The sequence below is a fragment of the Brachyhypopomus gauderio genome, chromosome 12, assembly GCF_052324685.1.
Source record: "Brachyhypopomus gauderio isolate BG-103 chromosome 12, BGAUD_0.2, whole genome shotgun sequence".
In the NCBI taxonomy this organism is placed as follows: Eukaryota; Metazoa; Chordata; class Actinopteri; order Gymnotiformes; family Hypopomidae; genus Brachyhypopomus; species Brachyhypopomus gauderio.
In genome coordinates this window covers 10,362,535-10,373,901 of record NC_135222.1, presented here as the reverse complement: position 1 = coordinate 10,373,901, position 11,367 = coordinate 10,362,535, and the positions used below count along the sequence as shown (strand labels likewise).

Below are 11,367 nucleotides of genomic sequence, written 5' to 3'. Positions count from 1 at the left end.
TGCACCACACAGACAGCCCACACAGAACTGGAATATGAAGAAATTGATGACATTCAAGAAGAAGATGTCCTCATCATCACACCAAAATTCAAGAAAATGATGGCTTTACTTACAACCAGAGATTACCACGCACTGGTTCATCTGATCATATCAGACATCATGCATCCCTCACTGTCTTCCATGGCAGAAGAATTCCTGGATCTTCAAAGTAAAGCTCTCATCTTGAGGTCATGCTCCTCCTTGAACTCAAAATTAGGACATTTCAACTTGCAGCTCAATGCATATACCTGGGCTACTTCCCCTATGAGACGCTACCTAGACTTGATTCTCCAAAGGCTTCTTCACAGTGCTCTCTTTGAAGAACACAAACAGACAATAGATTACACACAGGGGGAAATTGATCAGTTCTGTGAATCTGGCATGGAATGTTTAGATTGCATTGAAAACTATGAATTGCAAGCAACAAGATTAATTACTACAGCTCAATTCAGCTATAGATGTGTTACCAAACTTGCAGTTGTAGATCAGCTTTTTCCAGTACAACATTCACATACATTTACAGTATCATTTCCTCTTGACCAAATGCCTGAGCATCTTACCATCATGTACAGGCACTTAAAACTTGTTGAGCAGCCTGACTGCAACAAAGCTTTAAAATCCATCATTCTCCGCTGGAGGAGAAGAGTGTATATATTCAGTGGAAAAACTCAGCCTCATTCATTACCCTGCAAAAATGTAACACCAATCGCAGTTGACAAATGGAAGCAAATTATATCTGCAGTAAAAGTTAAAGACTGGGATAAAATCAAAGGCTGTCTTGAAGAAGTAAACAGAAAACCCAACAAACAGACAACAGGAGCTTGTTCAAAAGAGTCGCAGCATTTCAAAGAGTTCACCATGGAACTCAAATTCAGAGAAGTGCTACAAGTGCAAGTCGGAACAGTCATCAATATGGGGACATTTGCACCTACAGTTAAGCTCCTCAGTATTAACCCATCCTTTGAGGTCTGTTTGGAGCATGCAAGAAACCCAGCCATGTGCTTTTCCAAAGCTGCAAAAGCTTCATCAAAGTCCAAATACCATGATTACAAAGATTACCAGGAGATCTGGGGCAAGCTATGTCAGATGGAGACTGCTTACAATGCAGTAGAAGAAAACAATAGTGTTATCCTTGAAGATGTGCCCATAACATGGACAAAAGAGGCAGAGGCAGGCTTCTTCAAAATATCAGAAAACCAGAAAAAGCAATGGAAATTGGAATTTAATCTGACAAACTGTTTCCTGTGCATCAGATTAAGGGGTCAATGTGTAGACAGAAGTAAAGAAACAGAAGTAAAACAGTCCAATTTAATAGGACTTCCTGAGCATCAGGATGTGCTGCACTTCACATGGGTCACACATGCTGTAACCAGCAAGGCTGCAACACAAATGCAGCGAAAGAAGAGAAAAGAAAGAAATGAAAATCAAATCAATTTTCAAATAAATCATCAGTCTATGACATACATTCCACCTAAAGTTTCTGATAAGGATACAACTTTTACTGTAGAAATCATTCCAAAGAAAATCCCATGTGTGTAAGTAATTTTCTTTCCTAAAACCTAGATGGAAAAAGTTAAAATATTATATAAATATTATTAATGATTACCACAAGTATGTATTCTGAATTATTTATGTATAATTTGCAGGTTAAGAGAGCATGCTATAGCCAACATAAAAAATGCTAATGATTTAGTGAAAGCCATTGCTACTGGGGATGTACCACACAATTGTTTCAGTAAGTTCTGCTTTAACATATTTTGTGAAATTCTTTGCATAGCTCCTGTTTTGACAAGCATATAACATCTCACATATAACTGTTACATTTTAAATATCATTTTAAATGACAATATACTTGAAATAGCTTCAAAATGCATGTTTTTCATAGGTAATGATATTCAGCTACATTCAATAGATTACAGTCTGAATCTGCCACCTTTGAATGAAAGTCAGAAAAGGGCTGTCCAGGAGTCTTTGAAAAATCCCTTCACTGTAATCCAAGGGCCACCTGGTATGAGGCATTTAAATGGATTAAAAGTTTAATTACCGGTAGTTAAAATGTTCTCTTCTATATAGCAGACCAAAAATGCACTGTAGGAACACATTCAAAAATGCACATCCTTTATTGTCTCTTTAGGGCAATTCATTTTCAAAATATTGTCTCCTTCTTAAGGATTATGTTCATGTTTTTCATTAATTTAACAGGTACTGGAAAAACTGTAGTTGGGATTCATATTGCTTATCACTTCTACTTAAAGAACAAAATGATGGAGGCTGAGCATCTCAAATGCACAACCTCTGCAGATAAGAAGAAAAAGAAGCATGCTATCCTGTACTGTGGGCCCTCCAACAAGTCTGTGGATATTGTAGCAGGTGGACTGTAATTGCTTATGTTGTGAAAGACATCTTAGTCTCATTTGAAATCTGTTCATGATACTGGATAGGAATGAAAGGGTCTGAATCCTTCGGTTCTTGATCATTTTATGTGGTTATTTGTAAAGTTTAGCAGTATGAATGGGATGATGCTGACACTGTCAGGGCTGGCTCGGATGCCGTGCCGTCTACATCCACAAGGGGCACCCGAGCCAGTCCTAGACTCCGGCAACGCAATCAGCAATGATCTGTCTCACCTGTTGCCATGGCTTCTTAAGGAAGCCAGTGGAGACAGATCATTGCTGATTCGTTGTGGTTATGCCGTTACGCTCTCAGCCTCTCTTGTCTTTCTCTGTTGCAGCGTTGGCCTCTGAAGGTGTCCCGTCACCTATCTCTCCTGTCTGTTTTCTCTGTCTTTTTCGAGTCCTCTCCTGCGTCGCTTACTGACCTTCCTCAAGTTTTCCTCAACCTGTTTATTTTCCTATCCTGTTGCTGTTTGTATGGGAAGGGTTTTTTTGTTTGATTAGCCTTTTTGCTATTAGCCAGCTACTTCCCCTGGCGTCCTTGTTTTGCTTTATTTCTTTTTTACGCGTTGAGCAGTCCGCGTTTATGAAGGCGCTCCTTTTAGTTCTGTTATTGTTTTGTGGCACTTGGTTCCACCTCTCTCTCTCGCTCTCTCTAACACGGTGTGTGCGTCCCTACCACCGTCGTTACAGACACTTTTGGTGTTGTATTCCAGAGCAGCTAAAGCTGTTGAAGGACAACGGAGTCCTTAACCCTCTACGCATCTACTGTGATCAGATGGAGATGAGGGAGTTTCCATACCCTGGGAGTGAGCTGAAGCTCTGTCGCAAATCTCTCCGTGATGAGAAGCTAAAGAAAGAACTCAGGTTAAATACATAAGAAGAACTGCATGGAAGAAACAGTCAGAGGATGAATTATACAATGGTTTTGTCAAGACAAGTTTCTGGGAAAAACATGTCAACAAAATGTGTCTGAGAGTAAAAAAACTTACATTACACTACAATAATTAACATCTATTTCAAGTGTGATAAATACAAGATTTGTTGTACTTTTTGATGTTCATTTTCACATACTTGTTATGTGGAGATTGCCTAGACAAATTATATATTGCAATCTGAGCCATGTGTTCTAGACAAAACATTTAGCTAATGACTTGTCTAACCAAAACAAAGAGAAAAATACACATTTCTGATGAGGGACCCAACAAATGGAGACGTTCACAGCAAACCAAAAATAACCAGCAATATCCAGCATAAATTAAATGTTAAAAACTAATTTGGGAAAATATTTCTTAGTACTATTTACGCCACTGTAATATTGCTTAGAACTCTTTGGAATTCCTTGGAATAATAATCCAGACACCATTACTGAAATTACAATAGCTAAAATGATCAGTACACTGGACTTAATTCTGTCTTGTTCTACAGGAGCATCACACTAATGCATCTTGTTCGAGAACCTGAAAACCCCTTTTCAGCCAGCATAACAGATATGGAAAAAAGCTCCCCCACAGAATTTAATGTTGAAAGGTACAGTAGATTACTAAAATGATGCCTGAAAAACAAAACATGTGTATTCAGAGGGAAATAATTATACTAAAATGTGTGAATCAAGTCTGTTAAATCATCATAGGTACAGGAAAGAGTTGGAAAAAGCTCAGAAACATGAGCTCTTGAAGCATGATGTCATTCTGTGCACCTGCTCAGCTGCTCTGAAGCCGATTCTAATGAAGACCATGGACTTCCAACAGATCCTCATTGATGAGTGCGCCATGGCCACAGAACCCGAGGCCTTCATCCCACTTGTTGCTCATAAGCCCAAACAGGTAGACAGTCATTTTCATATAAGTAATAAATAAATCAATAAATGTTCTGTGTGTTGCACACTCACTCAGCTTCCCCTCCCTCCCTAATCCATGACTATAGATTTGAAATTGTAGAATCTTTTCAGATACTGCTCAAAATACAATTTAGGACAGTATAAAATTTTTTGTATTTGGGTTTTTTTGTCCTATTAATTTAGATTGTGCTTATGGGAGACCACAAACAGGTTCGGCCAATAGTATCCTGTGCTCGTGTGAAGGAGATGGGTATGGGACAGTCTCTCTTTGAACGCTATATGGACCAGGCTGTGATGCTAGACACACAGTACAGAATGGTACATAATTTTTGGTAAATTTCATTTAGTTTCCATTTCTCCACCCTGTTCCCCTCAAAATTTCAAGCATTTATTATTTTGTCCTTTGTAGCATGAGAGCATATGCCAATTCCCATCTGAGGAATTTTACGAAGGCAAACTGAAGACTGGACCAAAGACAAGATCCTGCTTTCTGCTTAATAACAAAAACACACCGACAGCTATTCTCTTCGGACACGTCGAGGGAGACGAGATTAGTTTGGTTGTTTCAACAGAAGCCGGCAATGAAAATTCAGTAGCCAATGAACTGGAGGCAAAACAAGCAGTAAGATTGAAGCCTGCAAATCAAACGTGAAATGTTCAGCTGATTACTTCAATACCTTATTGATATATTATAGGAACACAAAGCAAATTGCCATTTTTACAAAATTTTATATAATTTTATATAAATGTATATTTATAAATTGATGTTTTGAATTTTTTATTAAATTTGTATATTATATACTGGTCTCAACAACAATCACTAATTTCTGTTATAATCAGGTGCGGGTAGCTGATCTCTTGATCAGGCACTCTGGTGTACAGCCTAATAACATTGCCATCCTGACCCCCTCAATGCACAGATGTCCAAAATCAAAAAAATGCTGCAAGAGAAGACCATGGAAAAGCAAAGCTTTGAGCATGTCAGTGTTTGCACAGTTATGAAAAGCCAAGGTGTGTGGGTTTTTTTTTATATATACAGCCTTACATGTTAACTCTGCAAATTGAAATCTGTTTGCAAATCTAAAACGGTTGTATAGGTGTTGATCACACAAATTCATATGGATTATGTGTGTGGTTGTGTATGAGTAGGGAGTGAGTGGCCTTATGTGATAGTGTCCACGGTGCGATCCTGTCCTTTTTCTGAGATACGAGATAAGCCAAACACCAGCAGAGGCTGGATGGGGAAGAAACTGGGCTTCGTCACTGACCCCAACCAGGTCAACGTTGCAATCACACGTGCTCAGGATGGACTCTGCATTCTGGGTAAAAGATAGACAAAAAGGACAAAGGAAACACACTGCTTTCACACAAATATACAATGGAGCAATCCAATTTGTGTTTTTCTGTTTTGCAGGTAATCTTCATTTGCTAGAGTGCAGTGTGCTCTGGAAGAAACTGCTCTCTCACTATCAAGCACAAAATTGTGTGATAAATCCAGCCCAAAACATTAAAGTCCAGTGTAACCGCTAGTAGTGTAAAGTCTTCCACACATCTCCTGGGAACCTCAGTTCTCAGTTAAATAAAATAAGTCTACATAAGTCATGCCTGCAGATTAGCATTACTGCATATGTTTCTAAAGAGTAGAGTTGACATTACTACATGTTTTTATATGAAATTAATGGTATCACAGGTGATACAAATTTGACTGAGGCAGAGAAGATTTTTTAATCACAATGCCAAAATGCAGGATGCGGTTAGAAAACATGTCAAGTGTGTGAAATGTAATATCTTTCAATGTGTGAAAAATAATGCTGGTAGCAGCTCGGCTTAAGTGATCTGAAGTTATGTACCACCTGCGGAAAGTGTGAAACTTTGTTTCCAAGTGTTTGGGCTGACTAACAAATTTATTTAGTGTGGTGATTTTGTGGAATTGTGGAAACCTAGATTTTTTTATTTATTTATAAATTTATCACCTATGAATTCCTATGAATCCACCTATGTTATTCTTCCTGATTAAGTAACTGTATTCCTGTTTATGCTGATATACATTGCATCAGTATAAGTATTTCTTATACTGGCAGATCAGGAAATAATAAAAAAGGACTGTCACGTAGGGCAACGCCCCCTCTCGTAGCTGTCACTCTGGGTTCCCTCATGTCCGTGTTCCCTGCCTGTTTGTCCCGCCCTGCTCGTTGGTTTTGATGGATTCCTTGTTTGTTACCACACCCCTGTGTCATTGTCATCACCTGTCCCTAGTTTAGTCCTGTGTATATTAGTCCCTGTGTCTCCCAGGTCTAGTTGTCGGTCTTTTTGTTTTTCGCTGTGTTTTGCCTGTTCGCCCTAGTGCTGCTGTTTCGTGAGTCCTCCTTGTTGTTTTCTTTGTCCGTGTTCATGCCTTTGTACATTTCATGTCAGGATTGCCAACCCGTTATGACCCATGCCCGTTACATCGACTCTGCCTATGGAATTTCCTGTAATAAATCTCGCTCTCCTCAGCGCTTGTGTCCGCCTCCCTGTTCTGCCCCGCGCAGATCGTTACAAGGACTAAAAAGCTAAACAGTGTTTGTAAACTTTTTCATCCATTCATCCATCCAACCTTTCATCCATTCATCCATCCACTCTTCCATTCATCCATCCATCCGCTTACCTGGGTTGCAGGGACAGTAGCCTTAGATAAGACGTCCAGGCTTTCCTCGTCCCAGCCACCTCTTCCAGCTCCTCTGAGGGGTATCCTGAGGTGTTCCCAAGACAGCAAAAAGATAATATCTCTCCAGCGTGTCCTGAGTCTCCCCCAGTTTGACATGCCTGAAACACCTCACCAGGGAAGCATCGAGGGGGCATCCCGACCAGATGCCAAAACAACCTCAAATGGCTCCTCTCTACATGGAGTTGTCTCTTCACCACAACGATCTGGTATAGCATCCACAACACTGCAGATGTTGCACCAATCTGCCCATCAACCTTCAATTCCATCCCTCACTCGTGAACAAGAGATACTTGAACTCCTCCACTTGAGAACTCACTCCCGACCTGGAGAGCACATTCCACAGTTTTCTGACATTCTCAGTTACTGAAACTGGCTCTCAGTTTTCCTGTTGCCCACTATAAAGGATATTCCATGAAAAGTTTTTTTTTATGTTTTCATCCAATAGTACGGAGCCCCGTAAGGGTCACTGGCGAAAAAAAAATTTGAAGAGCAAAATCCGTACGCACGGATTTATAAACCGTACGTACGGATTACTAAACCGTACGCACGGATTACTAAACCGTACGCACGGATTTATAAACCGTACGCACGGATTACTAAACCGTACGCACGGATTTATAAACCGTACGCACGGATTTATAAACCGTACGCACGGATTACTAAACCGTACGCACGGATTTATAAACCGTACGCACGGATTACTAAACCGTACGCACGGATTTATAAACCGTACGCACGGATTTTGCTTTCTCCGGGCTTCCGTAGATTTCTCCCTAGTAACCCCTCCAGAGCTCCGTAGTAACCCCTCAAGGGCTCCGTATTTTGTGGATAATGCTCGGCAACATAATTTAGTGTACCACGGCGTATTTGCGTGCATTTAAACTGTTCGTACGTTGCATGTAAGGTATTTATATTTTTTTCTCATTTTTCATTTTAGTCATATACTTAACGGTAAATTGCTCGCTTGTATTTGTCATATTCTTTTGTGATTTCTTACCCCCTCCTACTGGAGTAACACCTGCTATTCTTCTGATATGGATTTCTGATATGGTTTTACATTAGATGTGGAAACATGAGTACTTCATTGCATATAGACAAGGGGGCAGCACCTCCTAGCCAACATTTGTCAATTTGCATGGACATATGACATGTACTTTATATGTAATTTAGTTGTTGTAGAGTACCTGTATGCACATTGGGATGACTAAGTCAAATTGAATGGAATCACCACATGGAATATTGTCAACAAAGTTGCATATTAGGCATGAACTGGCAGAATAATTAAATATGTCAAATGTGCTGCTTTCAGTCTGTTCTTCTTCTTCTATGTTCTTTTTATATGAAACTTTTTTTAATCTCTTTGTCCTTTTTTGTTGCTAGGTGTTGGTGAGGATTTCTTCATAACCCCAAAATGAGCAGACTGGATCTAATTGAACATTATTTTCACCTGGGCATAAAATATGAGGAAATGCTGTATATTCTTTGTGTAAAACACAGGATTGTTATCAGCATGAAGACCCTTAAAAGGGTCTTAAAACGAAATGGACTTTTTCGCAGGAAAGAATTCAGCAACTGGTTAGATATAATTAATTTTATACAGGAAGAACTCCAGGGCTCAGGCACTTTGCATGGATACAGATGGATGTACAGTAAATGCAAGGCAAGGGGACTGAATGTTCGCAAAGAAGATGTGCGCCTAATTCTGTCCACTCTTGATCCATTGAGCACTGAAATGCGAAGAAAAAGAAGATTGCACAGAAGAGCATACTTTGCAAAAGGCCCCAATTTTGTATGGCATGTTGACTCATATGACAAATTGAAACCATTCGGCATATGCATCAATGGGGCCATTGACGGATTCTCAAGGAAAATGTTGTGGCTGAATGCATACTGCACTAGCAGTGACCCCAGAGTTATTGGAGGTTACTATCTTGACACTGTCAGAGAGCTTGGTGGAACTGCCCGAATCATTAGGACAGATTTGGGAACAGAAAACTGTACAGTCAGGAACATTCAGCTGTACTTGCGCCATAGTGATGATGATCTACAAGCTGGAGGCAGAAGCTTTATCTACGGCCACAGTACTAGCAACCAGAGAATTGAGAGCTGGTGGGGTTTTCTGCAAAAGGAATGTGTGGAATTCTGGCTTGAACACTTCCATCACCTTAAAGATTATGGGAACTTTGATGGAGGCTTCTTAGACAAGAACCTCATATTATTCTGCTTCCTGGGCCTAATACAGGTAAGTGTTTCAATTATATTTGTGTGCCTCTTCCTATTTGTACTAATTGTCCAGTTAATTAGGTATACCTGTGCTGTACCTACATTCATTGGTCATTACATTATTGTAAATCTAAGAAATGTACAAACATGGTGTTGGTACATGCACAGCTGTGTTGTTTTTCCACATCTTGTCAGTGTCAGTGCTATGCAGAGGATGGTTCAACATCTGAATCATAACAAAGAGCTAATCAAGTATAAAGCAACAGATGGGCTACAGGTTTATTGTACATATTTAAAGTGTACTTTCTATGGTAGTTGGCTCTCATAAACTGCCTGAGTGTAAATGCAATCTAGGAGTAACTAGAAAACTGGTGCATATAATATTAACTAATATTTTATGTGACTACTACTATATTGAATATCCAAATGCTTTTGTAATAATGCTCATACATAGTAATATATAATATATAAAACAATATAATCAGCATTGTACAAACAACAATTGTGCATGTGCATCTAAATGTAATATGTTAAATGAGGTCTTGGTAAAATACTATAAATAAAAACATTAGAATAAAATTACTGCAAGTAGGAAAACCTGGTTAGTTAAAGCACTGTGTTGGAAAACCTGAATATCACACTTTTCTGTATTTTTCTTTAAAGGATGAGTTGGATTTGGTCAAAGATACCTGGAACAGCCACCTTATTCGCCCTTTGAGGAATGACCTTGTACCCCATGGTCGGCCACATGTGATGTACACACTTCCGGAGTTATATGGCACCGAGGACTACTTATGCCATGTGCCAGAGATAGAGTGTACCACCTGCGAAGATCAATGCACTCACCGATGTGATGTACCTTGTGACAAGGATGTGTTTACCATCTGTACACATGTCATGGCACAGCACCATCTCAGTGTTCCAGCAGATGTGTATGGTGCCCTTGACCTCTATCTTTCCTTAAGGCAGGAGCTGACTACAATGTTAAATTTGGCAGATAGAGTACAAGCTTAACAAGTTAACTGAGGATGCTGCTATGGACAGTTTCACTGACCTGAAATGATTTCTGGCAGTACATGCAAAACAATTGGTTTATTATTAGTATCAGAATACATAGTATTTGTATACTACAATTATGATAGCATAGATGGTTGCCCATTTGTTTTAACACATCAGTGGAACACTGCATTTAAAATAATAAAATGCTAACGTTTGTGCAAAGGAATATTAAAAAATGATGTAGTTAAGGGTACAAGTGTTTCATAGGGTTCTTTCACAGAAAAGAAGCAATGAAAGACTAACAAAACTGCTGAACGATGAACAGCAACAATACATCTATAACAGTAAAGGTGGGACAAATACTTAAATTATGATAACAGGTGGTTGAACATATTTTAACACATCAGTTGAACATTGTTTTTTAAAAAAGCAACGTGCTAAAATCTGGACTTGTCTTTGGACTTGCATTCAGACACATACACCTCTCAGCCACCTAGGACAAAAACAGCTGGATGTTACTATTTCAGCAGAGGCAATTAAGAATATGGCTATACATATAGCACTACAAAACCACAAAATCACACTTTCATCTAATTTCACTCTTATAAAGTGCAGTTAATTAAATCTTAATTGAAACATGTTTGTGTGCAACAACAACAAACATTTTAAATATACTTAATGTAACTTTTTATGTGCATAACTGTGAGGAATACAGTGTCCAGTGATTTCCCGAAGACATTATGGAGGTTTATATACATTGGATTTATCTAAATAATAGGGGCTGGAGAGTTAGCTAGCTACGTTAAAAGCCAAAAGCAGAGTTAACAGTGCAGACGAGTGGGTCGTTCCAGGCACTGAAGTGTGCTGGACATTTATGGAACTACGTAACAAATCACAACATGTAGTTTATTAAGTAACATTTAGTTGCCAAATAAAGGACGATTCTGTATTTTACTTTATATCTCAGATGCCCAGGTTAGGTGTAAATTTAAAGTAATTTGTCATCTGTTTACAATTTCCTCAGTAAGTGCTTTAAACAGTGTTTTCATGTGCTTTCAAACTCACAGCCAATTCACAGTGAAAATATGGACACAAACATCTGTAGATGTTCTCAGATATAAAGTGAGAATGAAGCTTAATTATTCTTCTCTTTTAAAGATAAAAGC

At 38.9% G+C, this 11,367-nt stretch overlaps 1 protein-coding gene across 1 annotated transcript; it reads left to right on the top strand.

Annotated features, from left to right (window-relative positions):
• Window positions 1–1,911: 1,911 nt before the first annotated feature.
• On the top strand, window positions 1,912–5,802 carry helz2c (helicase with zinc finger 2c). Its single transcript, XM_077024146.1, is given in 11 exon segments — window positions 1,912–2,047; window positions 2,242–2,409; window positions 3,149–3,299; window positions 3,861–3,962; window positions 4,066–4,258; window positions 4,456–4,590; window positions 4,682–4,894; window positions 5,113–5,179; window positions 5,182–5,283; window positions 5,422–5,595; window positions 5,687–5,802. Coding segments are annotated over 11 exon segments (1,557 nt in total).
• The last annotated feature ends 5,565 nt before the right edge of the window (window positions 5,803–11,367 follow it).